Source organism: Oncorhynchus tshawytscha, linkage group LG10, assembly GCF_018296145.1.
Source record: "Oncorhynchus tshawytscha isolate Ot180627B linkage group LG10, Otsh_v2.0, whole genome shotgun sequence".
Taxonomy (NCBI): domain Eukaryota; kingdom Metazoa; phylum Chordata; class Actinopteri; order Salmoniformes; family Salmonidae; genus Oncorhynchus; species Oncorhynchus tshawytscha.
Genome location: NC_056438.1, coordinates 51,687,739 through 51,708,833, shown reverse-complemented (window position 1 = coordinate 51,708,833; position 21,095 = coordinate 51,687,739). Strand labels below are relative to the sequence as shown.

General features: G+C 43.0%; 1 protein-coding gene across 5 annotated transcripts in view; it reads left to right on the top strand.

Moving 5' to 3' along the window:
* The window catches only part of LOC112260415 (enhancer of polycomb homolog 1), a 36,247-nt gene that overhangs the window by 3,822 nt on the left and 11,330 nt on the right, over positions 1–21,095 (top strand). For 2 of the 5 annotated variants that reach the window (XM_024435490.2, XM_024435491.2), the window contains 5 exons: positions 12,313–12,469; positions 17,648–17,793; positions 18,282–18,488; positions 18,785–18,933; positions 19,290–19,446. In XM_024435490.2, coding sequence (XP_024291258.1) covers positions 12,313–12,469; positions 17,648–17,793; positions 18,282–18,488; positions 18,785–18,933; positions 19,290–19,446 — 816 coding nt within the window. Of the gene's footprint in view, positions 1–1,153; positions 1,673–10,779; positions 12,230–12,312; positions 12,470–17,647; positions 17,794–18,281; positions 18,489–18,784; positions 18,934–19,289; positions 19,447–21,095 lie in introns of those variants that run through there. The other 3 variants (XM_024435492.2, XM_024435489.2, XM_024435493.2) reach the window with 3 other exon arrangements.

The following is a 21,095-nucleotide window of genomic DNA, read 5'->3' as shown; positions in this document are numbered from 1 at the left end:
CAGTAAAGCACAGCCACCATCATTATAGACACATTGTGACTACAATATCAAGGAGCCTTTAGACTCTGACGGTGGAAAGACTGAGTTTGGTGTCAAGCGGACTAGCCTTATTGACCATTCTGGCTCGGGCAAGGCTTGCCAACTTATGGCACCAGAACCCTTTGTTTTGAGGTTCTTATTATTTCCAAATATTTGAATTACACACGATGTTGGTGGCACTTTAATTGGCGAGGACAGGCTTGTGGTAATGGCTGGAGCAGAACGGTATCAAACATGTTTTCTAGCCACCACTGTTGAATTACGATAGGATTTACACACTGGTCAACGGAGGACCACACAGTTCGGTTGCAGCGGGCCACAGTTCTAGGGTTAATCACACCACAAGAGGGCAACATTTTCAAACTTTGAAAATATTTTCAGAAGCTGTTCAGTTCCCTGTACTGGTAGTGACTAGTAATTTAGTAAGTCAAGTCATATTTTACTTTGGTTATTTTCAAATAACACTTGTAGTTTATGATTCAAGGGTTTTATATTTTTGTTTTGTATATTTTTGTTTTGTTTCGAGCTAGGCTTGGTACTGCATCAGCAAGATGCAGCAAAACAACTTCAAATATTTGGTATCATGCCAGAGCATTTTAATGCAAATGCATCATCATTTATGATTTGTTAGTTATCATCCATGTCTTCCCATCCCAATATTTAATAGAAGTTACTAAATCCCAATATATTCAATCACATTTACAAAATCCCAATATTTAATCAAATTTAAAAACAGCCCCCCTCAATGTTCAAATCACATGTAAAACAACTGAGGAATAAAAGGTGCATGATAATACAATGTCTAATGTTAGAGACAATAATTCAGAATGATTAGTCACGGATAAAAAAAAAAAATCTAACTAGGCAAGTCAGATAAGGGGCCTGGGATAAAAAATAAAATATAAATATAGGACAAAACACATCACAACAAGAGAGACACCACTACATAAAGAGAGACCTAATGATATAAGGCAATGTAGGCTTTAGATTGTAACCAATTAGGGACATTCAGCATGCCCCTTTTGTAATTGGATTCCAAATTTAACCTGAAACATATAATGGTTAGCTACTTACCCAAATGATGTAAATGTTTTATTTGACTTGCTTAGTTTTGGGGGGCACGTCCCCCACCGTCGCGAACGCGCACGCGCTCGGGACCGCGTGGGAATGGCTGTTCGGTGATCGGTGGGTTGGGCTGCTTTGAGCGAACCGAGCGTTAAAGAGTTTTTAATGTCCGCCATGTTGGCCATGGCGTACTGAACCACCGATAGACAGGGAAGCCTCTGAAAAAAAGACCGAAATAGAGCGATCAAGATCCGGGCCTTCCCGGCTCCGTTCGCGACGCCCTAACTTTAGCTTTAATCAGCCGTACCGTATATGTCAGAATAACCGCACAGAATCATCCATGAAAGCTCAATTCGAAACCGATGTGAATTTAAGGAGATTGGATAGATTTATGTTGCATCTCGAATTTTAAAAAATGAGTAAATTGTCGTTTCGGGCACGGGCGCTGGACGCTTCCAAGCCACTACCCGTCTTCCGATGTGAGGATTTACCCGACCTGCATGAATATGCATCTATTAACCGGGCAGTGCCGCAAATGCCGACGGGGATGGAGAAAGAAGAGGAATCGGTATGTTTTTATAGTTCGAAAATATGCAAATAAACATTTATCCTTATTTTTATATTTTGAGGCGCTCCTCTTTTTTTTCTGCGCATGTTTGCACAAAATGGCCGCCAATTTTATTTTAAAAAACACGACGAAAATGTTGTGTAGATAGTCTTAACAATAAGTGGATACATTTTCCAGATCACTAAGGATGAATTATTTATATATATTATTCAATATTCTGGTTTTAGTTGGTTATTTTCGCTGGAGGAGATTTTCTAAGTACAAAGGAATCACGTGACTCCCATGAATCCGACATTTTGTTGTGTATCTCTGGGATGTGCCTTGTCTGTTGGCGTAATGGCAAAGGACCGGTGCAAGGGGGAGCTAATGATCAGACATTCTTTATGTGCCTGTGTGAAGACGATACTGGCGGAAAAATGTAAACATTGCATGCCTTGAGTAGAAAAGGTCCGTGTTTTTAGATAAAACAAAGCTAGCTAAATGTGCACTCAAACTACGCATTGTTTATTGACTCGCATGTTCTGGTCATGGTGAAGTATTAACCAACGAATGAGCAATCACTCATTGGTGCACTGTTTTGCTTTACTTTCAATTAACGTATGATTGGGTGATTACAATGTGTATTTTTCTTACCGCCTTGGTTAATATTTGGCTCTCGCCCCAAGTTTCCATGTGTCTTGAGTGTTGTCTACGCACGTGGCCTTGTTATGGTGTGGACGTTTGTACCTGTCAAAATTGCATGTCAGTCTGTGTTTTGGTAATCAAATCCAAGTTTAGTGGTCGTGTACACAGTTTAACAGATATTATAGCGGGTGCAGAGAAAAGTTTGTTACTAGCTCCCAACAGTGCAGCAAAGATGTCAAATAAGTACACAAATAATTATCAAAAACAAGAAATCCTGCCTCTTGGGCCATGTCTGTGTTTACATTTCAGTGAAACTTGTATAGCCTGCTTTTTAAAAACATGTTATATTGTATTTATATACATGCCGTGCTTCAGTTGAAACATGGCCCTTGTTTAATGACCGTTGGAATTTTCTGTCAATATATTTCAAGGGTTTTGCCGTCTGTTAGCTGAAGAACAAGCAGCTCCGTCCTTTATATCGAGGCTTGAGTTGAGTTTTGATAACTGGTCAATTTTCTTGCAACTACATTGAGTCACCAACATCAGTCGATTCTTGTAAAAATGTATTCTGTGTGTGTTCTGTACAACTGCAGTCATTCTGCGTGTGCTTAAAATTCACAACTTAAATAAAAACTTTTATCGAATACAACCACTGACTTTTTTCTTAATTTGTGTTGCTCAATTCAATTAAATCGGCTAGTGCAGTCCGGGATCTCTGGGACATCCACATCTTAACCCCTACCCTTACCATTTAAAATGTAAACGTTTTAAGGGAGAGGGGGTGACGTCCCAAGGATCCCGGATAGCATATACCCAATTGAATCTCGCTAAAAGTTTTTTTTAAATATTTTTTTATTAAAAGTTTGAATTCCACCACCCCGCAGAAGGATCACAGTTGTACAGGAGGTTCAGGTAAGTGTTTTCAGAATTGACATTTTAATAAGAATCGGCTGATGGTAACTCAATGTTGCTAGCGAATCCCGCGACCAGTTGTCAAAACTCAACTCAGCCTCAATATAAGAGAACGGAGTTGAGTGTTCCTCAGCTAGCCTTCTGTGTGTGTGAAGCTATAATTTTTCTGCTCCCTGCAGATCTGTTCATTAATTGCACATTTTGACTTGAATGTGTTAATTTATTTGTGGGAGGTCAGGACATTTCTTCTTGACATTTCTCTGTGACACAATGTATCTTATTGCTCTCTGAGGCTTGGTGTCAGCCAGAGGTTTTGTGTGTTAGGCAGCCACCACAGCTGTAGTAAACTAGTGGCATGCAGAGCACAGTAGGAGTCCCAGCAAGGGGGCCCCTTAACAATTAGAGCCCCACAGTGGAGGTGTCATAATACCCATACAACCTAGTGGTCCAACAGTAAAATGGTTCCAATGGCTGCTAGGTTTTACAGGTATTATGACTCATACTGTGGTACTCTTTTTTAAGTCTCCACTCCAGTCAACTGAAATGGACTGTGTTGCCACCATAACAGACTTTGGATTTCGATACCAGGTTTAGTATCACGATTCTTGATGCCATCAACATACCACAGTAAAAAAAAAAAAGGCATGTTAGCCATTCACAGAATGGCATTTGATGCAGACATAAACTATGCTACTGCTCTGTTCAAGAGTTGGGCATTTTTTGAGTGTAATAAATTGTAATGATATTGCTTCTGACAGCCATGTATGCATTAATGAATCACATACAATCAATTTGACTTTGTTTGTCAGTCTAAGGATCCAACCCTTTTTTTTTTTTTCAATTTTCGCCTAAAAATGACACCCATATCTAACTGCCTGTAGCTCAGTACCTGAAGTAAGGATATGCATATTCTTGGTACCATTTGAAAGGTAACACTGAAGTTTGTGGAAATGTGAAATTTATGTTTGAGAATATAACATATTTGATCTGGTAAAAGATAATACCATCCTCGAAATGCAAGAGAAAGACAATGCATTATTCCAGCCCAAGCACAATTTACATTTTGGCCACTAGATGGCAGCAGTGTATGTGCAAAGTTTTAGACTGATCCAATGAACCATTGCATATATGTTCAACATTTTGTATCAAGACTGCCCAAATATGCCTAATTGGTTTATTAATACATTTTCAAGTTCATAACTGTGCTCTCTCCTCAAACAATAGCAAGGTATTATTTCACTTTAATAGCTACTGTAAATTAGACTGTGCAGTTAAATAATTTTTAATCTAAGCTTTCTGTCCATATCAGATAAGTCTATGTCCTGGGATTTTTTTGTTGTTGCTTACAAACTCATGCTCATCACATTAGCCTACGTTAGCTCAACCGTCCTGTGGACGGGACACCAATCCCGCAGAGGTTATTAACATGATCTTTTTATGAATTATGATACCTTTTTGTTTTATTTAAAATGTGTCATATATATATATATATATATATATACACACTGCTCAAAAAAATAAAGGGAACACTAAAATAACACATCCTAGATCTGAACGAATTAAATATTCTTAAATACTTTTTTCTTTACATAGTTGAATGTGCTGACAACACAAATCACACAAATGATCAATGGAAATCACATTTATTAACCCATGGAGGTCTGGATTTGGAGTCACAATCAAAATTAAAGTGAAAACCACACTACAGGCTGATCCAACTTTGTAATGTCCTTAAAACAAGTCAAAATGAGGCTCAGTAGTGTGTGTGGCCTCCACGTGGCTATATGACCTCCCTACAACGCCTGGGCATGCTCCTGATGAGGTGACGGATGGTCTCCTCAGGGATGTCCTCCCAGACCTGGACTAAAGCATCTGCCAACTCCTGGACAGTCTGTGGTGCAACGTGGCGTTGGTGGATAGAGCGAGACATGATGTCCCAGATGTGCTCAATTGGATTCAGGTCTGGGGAACGGGCGGGCCAGTCCATAGCATCAATGCCTTCCTCTTGCAGGAACTGCTGACACACTCCAGCCACATGAGGTCTAGCATTGTCTTGCATTAGGAGGAACCCAGGGCCAACCGCACCAGCATATGGTCGCACAAGGGGTCTGAGGATCTCATCTCGGTACCTAATGGCAGTCAGGCTACCTCTGGCGAGCACATGGAGGCCTGTGCGGCCAAAAGAAATGCCACCCCACACCATGACTGACCCACCGCCAAACCGGTCATGCTGGAGGATGTTGCAGGCAGCAGAACGTTCTCCACGGCGTCTCCAGACTGTCACGTCTGTCACATGTGCTCAGTGTGAACCTGCTTTCATCTGTGAAGAGCACAGGGCGCCAGTGGAGAATTTGCCAATCTTGGTGTTCTCTGGCAAATGCCAAACGTCCTGCACAGTGTTGGGCTGTAAGCCCAACCCCCACCTGTGGACGTCGGGCCCTCATGGAGTCTGTTTCTGACCGTTTGAGCAGACACATGCACATTTGTGGCCTGCTGGAGGTCATTTTGCAGGGCTCTGGCAGTGCTCCTGATCATCCTTGCACAAAGGTGGAGGTAGCGGTCCTGCTCCTGGGTTGTTGCCCTCCTACGGCCTCCTCCACGTCTCCTGATGTACTGGCCTGTCTCCTGGTAGCGCCTCCATGCTCTGGACACTACGCTGACAGACACAGCAAACCTTCTTGCCACAGCTCGCATTGATGTGCCATCCTGGATGAGCTGCACTACCTGAGCCACTTGTGTGGGTTGTAGACTCCGTCTCACGCTACCACTAGAGTGAAAGCACCGCCAGCATTCAAAAGTGACCAAAACATCAGCCAGGAAGCATAGGAACTGAGAAGTGGTCTGTGGTTATCACCTGCAGAACCACTCATTTTATTGGGGGTGTCTTGCTAATTGCCTATAATTTCCACCTCTATTCCATTTGCACAACAGCATGTGAAATGTATTGTCAATCAGTGTTGCTTCCTAAGTGGACAGTTTGATTTCACAGAAGTGTGATTGACTTGGAGTTACATTGTGTTGTTTAAGTGTTCCCTTTATTTTTTTGAGCAGTGTGTGTGTGTGTATATATATATATATATGTGTATCACAAATTCTTCAATTCACAAAGTGACGTTGGCTGATGAACATTCTCATAGAAAAAAACCTACATCTCCTAAGCCCATGTTTATCACAGATCTTATTTTCGGCGGTTATCCAAGAATGCCATACATTTTCCGCCTAGTCTTTGTCCAACGAATCATGGCGGAGTTGGTGCCTATAAAAAGTTGCCTTTACTATTTATCTCCATAGAGCATCTTTGGGAGACGTGAGAGAGACCAAATAATTGAATGAATAAAGATTTTGGTGGTAATCAGCTTATTTTGCATTATTTTACGTTACTGCCTTATTCTGAAATTGATTACAAAGTTTGACACACTCATCTACACTTTTTTTGACTCCCTCATTAGACATTTTTGCAAATTTCTTTCAAAAAAAACTGACACATTGCATAAGTATTCAGACCCTTTACTCAGTACTTTTTTTTGAAGCACCTTTGTCAGCGATTTAAACCCTAAAGACTTATTTGATATGATGCTACAAGTTTGGCACACCTGTATTTGTGGAGTTTCTCCCTTTCCTTTCTGCAGACCCTCTCAAGCTCTGTCAGGTTGGATGGGGCGCGTCGCTGCACAGCTATTTTCAGGTCTCTCCAGAGATGTTTGATCGGGTTCAAGTCCGGGCTCTGGGTCATTGTCCTGCTGGAAGGTGAACCTTCACCCCAGTCTGAGAACCTGCTCCAGAGCTCTCAGGACTTCATCAAGGATCTCTCTGTGCTTGGCTCCGCTCATCTTTCCCTCAATCCTGACTAGTCTCCCAGTCCCTGCCGCTGAAAAACATCCCCACAGCAGGATGCTGCCACCACCATGCTTCATCGTAGGGATGATGCCAGGTTTCCTCCAGATGTGATGCTTGGCATTCAGGCCAAAGAGTTAAGTCTTGGTTTCACCAGAGCAGAAATTCTTGTTTCTCATGGTCAGTCCTTTATGTGCATTTTAGGCAAAATCCAAGTGGGCTGTCATGTTCCTTTTTTCTAAGGAGTGGCTTCCGTCTGGCCGCTCTACCTGATTTGGCGGAGTGCTGCGGAGATAGTTGTCCTTCTGGAACGTTCTCCCATCTCCACAGAGTAACTCTGTAGCACTGTCACGGTTCTTGGTCCCCTCCCTGACCAAGGCCCTTCTCCCCTGATTGCTCAGTTTGGCCAGGCAGTTAACTCTAGGAAGAGTCTTGGTGGTTCCAAACTTCTTCCGATTTAAGAATGATGGGGGTCACTGTTCTTGGGGACCTTCAATACTGCAGAAATGTTTTGGTATCCTTTCCCAGATCTGTGCCTCGACACAATCCTTTCTCGGAGCTCTACGGACAATTCCTTTGACTTCATGGCTTGGTTTTTGCTCTGACATGCACTGTCAACTGTGGGACCTTACAGACGTGTGTGCTTTTCCAAATCATGTCCAATCAATTGAATTTACCACAAGTGGACTCCAATCAATGGACATTGTTTTGCCAACAGTAATTAAGTTTAAACATTTCCACATGCTTTGTCGCTTTATTCAAGTGCATTAATTTATCTGCAGCATGAGTTGGGAGCTAACATGATGCAGCCAAGACTCCCAGTGCAGGCTAGCAATGAGTAAGTGGAGCAGTCATGGTGTATGCTGTTATAAGGGGTTGGCTGCACTGATATATATATGCTTGATCAGTGAGACCCATTTGACAGAAGTCCCGAAAGTAACTGTTCTTTTCCCGGAAAGTTTTTCACATTCTAGTATCTAACAAGTGCTGAAGTTTTGTTGCGCTGTGCAGCACTAGTATTGCGTAAGAGGCACGCAAGGATAGGAGTGATTTGTTTATGTAGAATACTGCGCACATTGTCAGAGGAGCTGTCAGGCAAGTGACAGCTTCTCAGTAACTGGCATGGGAGATGAGTGTGGTATCCACCTTATGTCACACAGTTATTTTGATGGATGTTTTGGTTGGGGTAGGGAATGGCTGTTCTACCTTTTAATACTATGTCTATGCCTTCTAGGTGATTGCACATTTGACTTTTTCAACCTAGCTTCTCTACTTTTGGTAACACTTTTATGCACAGCAGTTGGACAGACATCTACCATACATGGTTACCTTTTTATTTTGTGTTGTCTTTGGTTTACCACAGTGGAATTCTCTTGAGTTATGATTAGTGGGGGTAGAACAGCTGGAGGGCTTGGGACTCCCTATTTCTTCCTTCTACAGGTGCGAACTGTGTGTCAGCCCAGACAGCCAGTGTTTGTTACGTGAACTCACCATCACTGGGTCATTGTCTGAGACGGGGTGCAGAGGGAATTGGTGGGATCTGTTGATTTGTCTGCGTGCCAGTTTTCCTTGGAAGACACAGATGTTGGCAGACCACCAGTTTCTTACTGCTTTGACCTCCTTCACCTGGAATGTGTTGTGCAATAGACTACATGTCCACAATCTCTGTGGTAGTGCTACCGATAACCGGTGTAAAATGGTTTCACCGCCACGCATGCATAACTGCTTATGAACTGTTATCCATTAACCCTTAGCCTACAATTCTGTGGCCCTGCGGAATTCTAATGAACATAATAATTAAAAAAAGCCCCATCAAAATCTGTCTAAGCACAATGTTTTTTGTTGTTGCTTTGGCTGCGTCTCAATCCACTGCATCTGCCGATATCGCCCTTCTGCATTGAAAGGTGTCGGAGCTAGAGGGGCGTTTGTCAGACCATTAGCCATCCCGAAAATCGGTCTTCTCACAAACATCTGTAGCGTCCGAACGGTTTGGCCTACAAAGTTCTCTGTTTCGCTCTAGGATGCCCACAAGCCTCAAGACTGGTCCTCGGTACCAGTTAAAAAAAAAAAATAGTTCCGTACCTAAAATAAGGGGATAAATGTGTAGTTATTAGTTTCCTGATCTGTCTTCTCACAGATATAGGACAGTCACTTCAGAACAAACTTCCTTTAGATTTTTTTGGGGTGACTATCTGTTCCATGTAGTGAATCGGTTATTCAATTCATATCTATTGGCTAATAGCAGTAATGCCAAATTCAATGTCTCATCCAATATTTTTTAAATATGTTTTTTTGATACCTTAAGGGGTCTTAAAATCAAATAGCTAAATGATCCTTGTTATGACCATCAAAACAATTCTAACTTGTCTTACCTTGCTTCAAAGTAGCCTATAGGCAAAATCCCACCATGGAAATGTGGAGGCAATTATTTTATTAACATGTCATAGGTGGTGAGTAAGTTTCAAGTTTGGGAGGCTTACTATTTATCCTACCATTCTGCGTGCCAGTCACGATTTTTATATGCACGTTTCTCAATCATTCGGGACAGTAGATGCCTGGTAGGCATTGGGGACAGTAGATGCCTGGTAGGCATTGGGGACAGTAGATGCCTGGTAGGCATTGGGGACAGTAGATGCCTGGTAGGCATTGGGGACAGTAGATGCCTGGTAGGCATTGGGGACAGTAGATGCCTGGTAGGCATTGGGGACAGTAGATGCCTGGTAGGCATTGGGGACAGTAGATGCCTGGTAGGCATTGGGGACAGTAGATGCCTGGTAGGCATTGGGGACAGTAGATGCCTGGTAGGCATTGGGGACAGTAGATGCCTGGTAGGCATTGGGGACAGTAGATGCCTGGTAGGCATTGTAGATGCCTGGTAGGCATTGGGGACAGTAGATGCCTGGTAGGCATTGGGGACAGTAGATTCCTGGTAGGCATTGGGGACAGTAGATGCCTGGTAGGCATTGGGGACAGTAGATGCCTGGTAGGCATTGGGGACAGTAGATGCCTGGTAGGCATTGGGGACAGTAGATGCCTGGTAGGCATTGGGGACAGTAGATGCCTGGTAGGCATTGGGGACAGTAGATGCCTGGTAGGCATTGGGGACAGTAGATGCCTGGTAGGCATTGGGGACAGTAGATGCCTGGTAGGCATTGGGGACAGTAGATGCCTGGTAGGCATTGGGGACAGTAGATGCCTGGTAGGCATTGGGGACAGTAGATGCCTGGTCGGCATTCGGGACAGGAACAGCAGTGGTGGGCCGCCAGAGCAGACAGACCTTGACAGTGATCGATACGCTCATTTAAAGCCTATTTCTAGACTGTCGCAGTCTGGAGGAGGAAGAGACCGATGGTGGATGGTTCAGGCCAGGTTGGCTATTTTTGTTGTGGTATTAGCTGCAGTTCAACTAGTCTATTATCTGCCAGCCCTTTGCCATCGCTAGGGAAGTAGCCTATAAAAATGGTGTTTGATTACGTTTGGCAGCCCGTGTGTTTTTCTAAGGCTGCAGTTCTGGGCCTCTGTAAAAAGCAGAGAGTTTGGTCTGCTTCAGGTTTTCATGTTTGAACCTGAAAAGATATTGCAATACTGGTATCGTCATGGTCCTGGTCGTTAAAAGGCTAATATCGGGCAATATCGGGAAAACGATATCGGTCGGCCTCCTATTGAATCAAATTTATTTATATATTGGTTATTTCCCATGGTCATTGGGAAATATTTTATTGCATTTTGTGTTTTGTATAGTTTTTTTCTTTCAAAACCGGTAACTAATTGTTCCATAAATGAATCATTGTGCCTATGAAGAGAGACTTGACTGCTTCTGATAGAGCCGGGACATTACCAGTATTGCGATACTCGATAGTATCGTGGCAAGGGAACGCAACATGAAGCGGATTCTTTAGGAAAATGAGTCAACTGTTAGAAACACTTCCAGAGTCCCATTATATTTAGTTTCTAAGATGAGCACACACTATTTTATATGCAGCTGGTTTTTAAAGGGCCAAAGAGTTTGGTCTACATTGTTTTCATTTTTTTGCATGGAGAAAACATTGCAATACTGCTATCGTCACAGCCGTAGCTGCTGACAAGGGTACACTTCAGGACTCCAGATGGGAGTGGAATGTGCATCCCAAATGCCACCCTATTCACTACATAGTGCACTTTTAATCAGGCCAAAGTCTTCTCTTGACCTGGGCAAAAGTAGTGCACTAAATAGGGAATGGGGTTCCATTTGACACAGCTGGTGAGAAGGCTGAGGAAACAACTCTAGTTTGCCTAGGGCCCCCAGAGCAGTGAAACCATAAACACACACTCCGCCTAGATGATGTACAAGTCTGGGCCTACGCTGTGCTTGTGCTGTGTTGACAGGCTGCCAAGGGCAAGGTGCCCACGTTTGTCTGAGAGCCAGAGGCTCTTTCATTTTAGTACTGTTGGCCAGCACGCTCAGACGAGCACTGCCCCAGGCCCTGTTCAGAGCCAGAGGACACTGTTCAAATTTAATACACTGTTTTATCCACTGGTGTTTTGTAGTTATTTCAAAGGACTGTCATTATTTGGTTGTTGTAAAGTGCATCTGCAAGGTGCCTCGTCCAAACTAGTCCCCAGACTTTGGAACAGGAGCAGGAATGCGAGTGAGCCTACAAATTGCCTTTGCTATAAGTGGAGGAGTGTACGTGGGTTCTGCACCTGGAGGAAAAACCTAATAAATCAGTGTGTGACTGCTAACCATTCCAGGACTTTTACTCCTGCCTTGCCAAGTCTTGCTGTGTACTTTTGATTTTCCAGTCCTTTGTTGTTGTTTTTCTAGTACTTTCAAACAATGACTAGTTTTGTCACCTGAAATCTCTTTGAAAAGGCTGCCGTTTCTGTCAGTACTGATTTGACACTTGATTTGTTCCTGGCCTCATGGATCAGATGGCAGCAGTTGGTGTGACCGTGATTGACGTTCACTCTGACTTAAATACTCCTCTCTCTAGGCATCCGTTACCTCAGACTCCCAGCTGACCCTGTCAATTTAGCTATTCAAGTGCTTGGACTTTGTTTAATATGTAGGGCCTGTTGGGCAGAGGTATATTGTTCAATAATTTGCCCTCATCTCTGAACTTCTCCCTGTGGTCCTGTGTGGCTCAGTTGGTAGAACATGGCGATTGCAACGGAGGGTGGTTTCCTGCTGGGGCCACACCCCAAAATGTAAGCATGATTTAGAAATCACTTTGGATAAGAGTGCTAAATGGCATATATTATATTACTAAACTCTTTCTCGGTCTCTCTAGGAACACCATCTCCAGAGAGCCATGTCGGCCCAGTCGGTGTATGGAGAGAAACACAACATGGTCATCCCCGTCCCGGAGGCAGACGGCAACATCGCCTACTACGAGTCCCTCTACCCAGGGGACTTCAAGATGCCAAAGCAGCTTATTCACATACAGCGTGAGTAAAGTGGCCCTGGCTGCTATTGATATGGGGGGGGTGCAGTATTAGTTTAGATGATATTATATCGATAATTTGACTCCTAAGTATGGATTTGTATAACTAAAAAAACATGACTAGTGCTAGCTAATGCTGTCTCGTCCTAGAGCTCAGGGGTACTCAAATACTATTGAAGAAGGTCCAGTCGCACACATTTCCTAGGTGGTAAAGATCCGGATGGATATTGCCGTTCGTCTGCGTAGGAACAACCCCCACCTCGCAGCCCATGCGATCCCGAACTGTTCAAACTGTTCTCACCCCTCTTGTTGGCAGGGAGGGAAAATAGCCGTTTTAAAGCTCGTTTCCTGTAATTCTACACATTTTTCATGTAGTTTGTGTGTTCGTATGATACCAGGAGTCGAATCCTGATCTAATAAAAACATGTTTCTGGGCCTGGAGCCAGCCCATGGTCCGCCTATTAAGTACGGGTGCTATAGCTTGTCCTCCATCTTCTTTATAAATAGTGAGCCAACGTGTTTTCAGCACTTTATATTTCCATCACTGATCAAAACTCGTTTTCTCACGGCTCTCAACCAAATCGACCCTAACACCCTGTGTCACTTGTGGACATCTGACAGGATCTGATTGGTATAAGCAATGATGAAACTTCCACCCAGCCTATCAGAAGACACAGTGAAGCTGTTTCCATATTGATTGCAGCAGTCAGATCCTCTTAGATCTGCCTAAGTGCACAGGGCATTAGGTCAAGGTATCCATTTTGGAGGTGTTGATCAACCATCTACATTTGCGGGTGTAGCTTCTTAGGCAATGGCAAGATGTCTATCTCTATCTATTGCCATTTTGTGGCATTTGAGATAGTAGGGGGAGGGGGATCTCGACCTTATCGTATCGTCCATGAATCACATTATTTGTTGTGATTGATTCAGATAAGAGCTAGGCTAAATGTAATTTCCTGGTCATGTCTTTTTGTCATTGTTTTAAAGTAGAAGTCCCTGCTGCCGTTTGTCCGATGTGAGACATATTTTCTATGATAAGCATGGAGTTCATTCATGTCACCTTGTTTGACGTTTTTGCTGCAAGTCTAGCAGTAGAAGCCGACAGAGCTCAAATCAAACTTCTAATGACATTGTAATTTATTTAAATGAAAGTGTGTGTTTAGGATTCAGGATTCTTGTCCGTCTTGGACTTTTGAAAGTGTCATTAACAAAATTTAAATGCAGTTGCCTAGAATGACTGCCATGAATTTGTATGTTCCTCTAGCTTGATTCTGCTCAGATTTGCTTAACTGACCAAATGTAAAGTAATCACTTTACCCCCAATCAATACAGCTGTAGCTTTGGTCAGAATAGTGAAGGAGGATAAAGATGGTGGCCTCCATGCGCTTACCATAAATTCCTTGTGGGTAGGCCGTCATTGTAAATAAGAATTTGTTCTTAACTGACTTCCCTAGTTAAATAAAGTTTACATACACACACCACTTTGACCAAAAAGTTATTTTGATGGCATTTACAGTTAAATGGTGGTGTTCTTCGGCTTGCAAGCCTCCCCCTTTTTCCTCCAAACATAACGATGGTCATTATGGCCAAACAGTTCTATTTTTGTTTCATCAGACCAGAGGACATTTCTCCAAAAAGTACAATCTTTGTCCCCATGTGCAGTTGCAAACCGTAGTCTGGATTTTTTTTAATGGCGGTTTTGGAGCAGTGGCTTCTTCCTTGCTGAGCGGCCTTTCAGGTTATGTGGATATAGGACTCGTTTTACTGTGGATATAGATACTTTTGTACCTGTTTCCTCCATCTTCACAAGGTCCTTTGCTTTGTGCTGGGATTGCGTCTCCTTCCTGAGCGGTATGACGACTGCGTGGTCCCATGGTGTTTATACTTGCGTACTATTGTCTGTACAGATGAACGTGGTACCTTCAGGCATTTGGAAATTGCTCCCAAGGATGAACCAGACTTGTGGAGGTCTACAATGTTCTTCGGAGGTCTTGGCTGTTTTCTTTTGATTTTTCCCATGATGTCAAGCAAAGAGGCACTGAGTTTGAAGGTAGGCCTTGAAATACATCCAAAGGTACACCTCCAATTGACTCAAATTATGTCAATTAGTCTAGCAAAAGCTTCTAAAGCCATGACATAATTCTCTTGAATTTCCCAAGCCGTGTAAAGGCACAGTCAACTTAGTGTGTGTAAACTGCTGACCCACTGGAATTAATATTACAGTGAATTATAAGTGAAATCTGTCTGTAAACAATTGTTGGAAAAATTACTTGTGTCATGCACAAAGTAGATGTCCAAACCATCTTGTCAAAACTATAGTTTGTTAACAAGAAGTTTGTGGAGTGGTTGAAAAACGAGTTTTAATGACTCCAACCTAAGTGTATGTGAACTTCTGACTTCAACTGTATGTCCCCATTACCTGTAAAACATAATCAAACCTACTTCTTTCACTTACTTGCTGTGCTGTTTCGTTGTTCATTCTCAACCAGGATTTCGCTGGAAATACTTTTTGTTCTTTGCCTTTTGGGTCTTTGCGTGTCAAAAAAGATGCACGTCAAATAACACTATTTGACCTGTCAAATAAACTTGCTGACCAATCAGGACCTGAACATGACTGTACGTCACATAATTTAACGCGTTCATACATTTTTGCCGTAGTTATTTCACATTGATTACACTCACTCGTATGTTGCAACGATTCATTGATACGTATGCTGTGATGCTGGTTAAGTTGTCTCACGCACATACAGTGCTGGTCATAAGAAAAGCTAGCTAGCTCATTGATGCAAACAACGTTCTTCCCCAAAAACATAGCAACACGACATCTGTTTCAGTAGCTCTAGCTAGCAGGCTAGGTGTCATCTAAAATAACCCTAATTTATAAGACCGTCCTTATTTGATTAACCTGTAGTGACACCCAGCCCGTGAACGGGACCGTTATCATCATCTGACACTAATTAGCATAACGCAACGGACATAAATCTTCCTAGAAAATATTCCTATTCATGAAAATCACAAGTGAAATATATTGGAACACAGCTTAGCCTTTTGTTATTCACCCTGTCATCTCAGATTTTCAAAATATGCTTTACAGCCAACGCTAGACAAGCATTTGTGTAAGTTTATCATAGCCTAGCATAGCATTATGCCTTGCTAGCAGCAGGCAAACTTGTCACGGAAAACAGAAAAGCAATCAAATGAAATCGTTTACCTTTGATGAACTTCGGATGTTTTCACTCACGAGACTCTCAGGTAGACAGCCAAAGTTAATTTCCCAAAAGATTATTTTTGTAGGCGAAATAGCTCCGTTTGTTCTTCATGTTTGGCTGAGAAATCGCCCGGAAATTGCGGTCACCACAACGCCAAAAAATATTCAAAATTAGCTCCATAATATCGACAGAAACATGGCAAACGTTGTTTAGAATCCATCCTCAAGGTGTGTTTTTAATATCTATTCGATAATATATCAGTCGGGACAATTCGTTTTTCACTCTGACCGATTGGAGTAATGGCTACCTCCTGTATTTTATGCGAGAATCTCTCTCCGAGCCACCATGTGACCACTTACGCAATGTGGCTGCCTACGGCTATTCTTCAACAGAAATGCGTAAAACTACGTCACAATGCTGTAGACACCTTGGGGAATACGTAGAAAGCGTAAGATTGTTGATGGTACATTCACAGCTGAATAGGGAGTCATTGGAACGCAAGCGCTTTCAAAACCTGGGGCACTTCCGGATTGGATTTTTCTCAGGCTTTCGCCTGCAACATCAGTTCTGTTATACTCACAGACAATATCTTTACAGTTTTGGAAACGTTAGTGTTTTCTATCCAAAGCTGTCAATTATATGCATATTCTAGCATCTTTTCCTGACAAAATATCCCTTTTAAAACGGGAACGTTTTTTCCCCAAAATGAAAATACTGCCCCCTAACACCAAGAGGTTAATGGTGGTAGGACCATCTGTGAAGCTAGCCACAATAAAGATTAGACACAATAGTGGATTTTGTGGTTAGCCTTCAAAATAAAAGTATGGCATAATTCTACTATTTGTATTAATTTGCATCACTTTCAAAGAGGTACATTTTTTATTTTGATTGCCAACCGCAAATTCCACTTGTGTATAATCCTTATTGTGGCTAGCTTCACAACACATAGTCCGGTCGAGCGTCACTAGCCAGATGATGATTATATCGTTAGCTTTGGGCAACATGGTTAAGTAGCTGGCTAGCTATTTATTTTCATGAACTGAGCGGTAGGCGAGCAGTTCCATTTCAATAGGTTCCATTTCAATAGGCGAGCAAGTGGCAACCTAGCTAATACTTACTCACAAGGATTCCTAAATCATTGCTAAGAATAGTGAAAATGACTGCAGTTTCTACTGGTCATTGTGTTCAGACTGGTTGTATTTGTGCTAGCTCGGTACCAAGCTAGCTAGCTACCCCGGAAGTTGCGGTCAAACAAATAATGCTTTATTACCAATGTGGTATTGTTAACACATCGTGTGTGGCCCGTGTTTGCTTGTTTGCAGACTTTTTTGTACAGCTTTGACAGTGCTACTGTATCTTTTTTGACACGCAAAGACTCAAACTCTGGTAGTGCAACATCTAAAAATAGCGCACTTGGTAGTGTGTACCGGTGCTCGACCAGTCAGCGAAAGCCAACACAGTATACATGATCCTAATTTAAGCTCCGAGACGCATGCAATTTTGAAAATCTTCATCTGAACTCTTGAAATGGAATTTTACATTAGCATGTGTGGTCAGTGGTAACAGGGGAGTTACACTTGGGACGTGCGTCATGGATGCGTAGCTTTTGCCAGCACGAGCCACTTTATCAAGTGGTTTTTAATTCTTGAAAACCTAACCAGAACATACATTTACGCTGAGCAGCATGAATCTCTTGCGGGTTTGACATCACGATGGGGATTTAAAATGGCTCCCAGGATCTCTGATAGTCCGCTTCATTCCCATCCTCATGTCTAAAGATCTCTCATCCAGCTTTTAGCAGTCTAAAAAAGAACCTTTCCCTTTCTCCGCTCTCTGTAGCTTTAAGCCTGGACACTGACATCCTCATGTCTAAACTCTCTCTCTCTCTCGGTCTCTCTCTGTAGCTTTCAGCCTGGACACTGACATCCTCATGTCTAAACTCTCTCTCTCTCTCTCTCGGTCTCTCTCTGTAGCTTTCAGCCTGGACACGGAGCAGCCGGACTATGATCTGGACACAGAGGATGAGGCCTTTGTTCACAAACTGAAGAAGAAGATGGAGATCACCTTTTTACAGTTTGAGGAGATGATCGACCGACTGGAGAAAGGCAGTGGGCAGCAGGTAAGCCTTGGATTCTGTATCCCAAATGGCACCCTATTTCTTATATAGTGCTAATCTGGGCATCCCCCAACCCTCATATCCCCAATCACATGCACTTGGCTTAGATGGGAGAAGAGAGAGTAGCCCACAATAGGTACTCGTAGCATCAGCCTAGCATCCTGTCCAGGCGGTGTACATGAGATACTCTTTTTAGTTTACTCATGGTGGCGTCTTAAGTTCATGTTTTAAGTGTCTCTCTATTTCTGTTATTACGGTGCTATGTTATTAGTATGCCTGCGCGGTAGTCTCGGTGTTGATGGACCTGGCCTGATTGCAATGGCAACCATGTACTGTGGAAATACGGTGAAGTAAACGTTGTTAAACTGGATACTAGTCGTTGTCATTTTAAGTTAATAGCGTCTAGAGTCCTGGGAATCTTTGGGTTAAGTCATGACAGTGACCCTGCCTCTTCCAAAATGTGACCCTCCCTCCCCTCTTCCCCCTGTCAGGCGGTGAGCCTGCAGGAGGCCAAGCTGCTGCTGAAGGAGGATGACGAGCTGATCAAGGAGGTGTTTGACTACTGGACCAGGAAGAGGAAAAACAACAAGCACGGCACGCTGCACCCCACTGTGAAGCAGGAGAAGAGGGACGGATCCAGCACCTCAGACCCCTACGTGGCCTTCCGCAGGAGGACGGAGAAGATGCAGACCAGAAAGGTAGGATCCCACCTCAAGAGCAGAGCATATAGGGGCTAGTTGACCCAACTCAGGTAAACAATAGGGGCCTGTTTCCTGGACACGGATAAAGCCTAGTCTCGCTCAATGGAAATTCCCATGGAGCATGCTTTTTAGTTCAGGACTAGGCTGGACTTTATCTGTGTCCAGGAAACTGGCCCCAAGTGTGTGGTATGTACCAATACCCCTACACATTTCCATTTAAACTAAATAGAGGCCTACGCTAGGTTGTTGACAGCAGGTGACTGTCAATTTAATGGTGAAATTGCCCACCTCAGAACCGTAAGAACGAGGAGGCTGGTTATGAGAAAATGCTGAAGCTGCGGAGGGACCTGAGCCGAGCTGTCACCATCCTGGAGATGATCAAGAGGAGGGAGAAGAGCAAGAGAGAGCTGCTGCACCTCACCCTGGAGATCGTAGAGAAGAGGTGGGTACTACTCAGAGAGACACAGGTTGTTGCTAGGATGCCAGCCATCTTGGTCAGGAAAGCTTTCAATTCTAGAAACTGATCAAATTATGGTAGAGTATTGTATAAAACAATGCGTTTGTAGATGTCTGCTCAGTGTTTTGTTAGCTAGCTAGCCAACCATCAATTCGACCTATAGGATCTCTGGTACTACTGTATAGGAAGGGTTCTGATCCATTTAAGAGTGTTAACCTTCGATCATTTAGTTCCTAAACAATGTTTTAAATCGGGTTTTGATAGTGGCTGACGGTTTGATTGAGATCCAGTTGTTTTTCAAATGCTTGATTATATCTTGACTTTGACCATTGCCCCACCAGGAATGGCATGTCCGACTTTGGTGGTGAGATCATGGCTGAAGTGCTGGCCCAGCGTGCACTGGACAAGCCTGCCCATATTATCCCTCTGGTGCCGCTGACCAACAGCAACCAGTACAGACATCAGGACCACATGGACCTCAAGGACTACAAGTCCAAGGTGAGAGAGGGAGATAGTAACAGAGCAAGAGGGTGACCTCAATGGCCCATATTCATATACAGTTGAAGTCGGAAGTTTACATACTTAGGTTGGAGTCATTAAAACTTGTTTTTTACCACTCTACAAATGTCTTGTTAACAAACTATAGTTTTGACAAGCCGGTTAGGACATCTACTTTGTGCGTGACACAAGTCATTTTTCCAACAATTGTTTAGACAGATTATTTAATTTATAATTCACTGTATCACAATTCCAGTGGGTCAGAAGTGTACATACACTAAGTTGACTGTGCCTTTTAAACAGCTTTGAAAATTCCAGAAAATGATGTCATGGCTTTAGAAGCCTAAATGACATGATCTGAGTCAATTGGTGTACCTGTGGATGTATTTCAAGGCCTACCTCCAAACTCTGTGCCTCTGTGCTTGACATCATGGGAAAATCTAAAGAAATCAGCCAAGACTTCAGAAAAAATATTGTAGACCTCCACAACTCTGGTTCATCTTTGGGATCAATTTCCAAACGCCTCATCTGTACAAATAATAGTACGCAAGTATAAACACCATGGGACCACACAGCTGTCATACCGCTCAGGAAGGAGACGCGTTCTGTCTCCTAGAGATGAACGTACGTTGCGAAAAGTGCAAATCAATCCCAGAACAACAAAGGACCAGGTGAAGATGCTGGCGGAAACGGGTACAAAAGTATCTATATCCACAGTAAAACGAGTCCAATATCGACATAACCTGATAGGCCGCTCAGCAAGGAAGAAGCCACGGCTCCAAAACCTCAATACAAAAGCCACACTACAGTTTGCAACTGCACATGGGGACAAAGATCATACTATTGAATTGTACAATTGTATGGCCATAATGACCATCGTTATGTTTGGAGGGAAAAGGGGGAGGCTTATAAGCCGAAGAACACCATCCCAACTGTGAAGCACGGGGGTGGCAGCATTATGTTGTGGGGGTGCTTTGCTGCAGGGGTGACTGGTGCACTTCACAAAATAGATGGCATCATGGGGTAGGGAAAGTATGTGGATATATTGAAGCAACATCTCAAGACATCAGTCAGGAAGTTAAAGCTTAGTCGCAAATGAGTCTTCCAAATGGACAATTACCCCAAGCATACTTCCAAATCAAATTTTATTTGTCACATACACATGGTTAGCAAACTCCATGCCTCTGCTTGACATCATGGGAAAATCAAAAGAAATCAGCCAAAACTTCAGAGTTGTGGCAAGATGGCTTAAAAACAAAGTCAAGGTATTGGAGTGGCCATCACAAAGCCCTGACCTCAATCCTATAGAACATTTGTGGGCAGAACTGAAAAAGCATGTGCGAGCAAGGAGGCCTACAAACCCTGACCCAGTTACACCAGCTCTGTCAGGAGGAATGGGCCAAAATTCACCCAACTTATTGTGGTACGCTTGTGGAAGGCTACCCAAAACGTTTGACCAAAGTTAAACCCAAGTTGACCCAAGTTTAAAGACAGCAGTAGTGGTAGAGATACTCTTAATGATCGGCTATAAAAAGCCAACTGACATTTACTCCTGAGGTGCTGACTTGCTGCACTACTGTGATTATTATTATTTGACCATGCTGGTCATTTATGAACATTTGAACATCTTGGCCATGTTCTGTTATAAT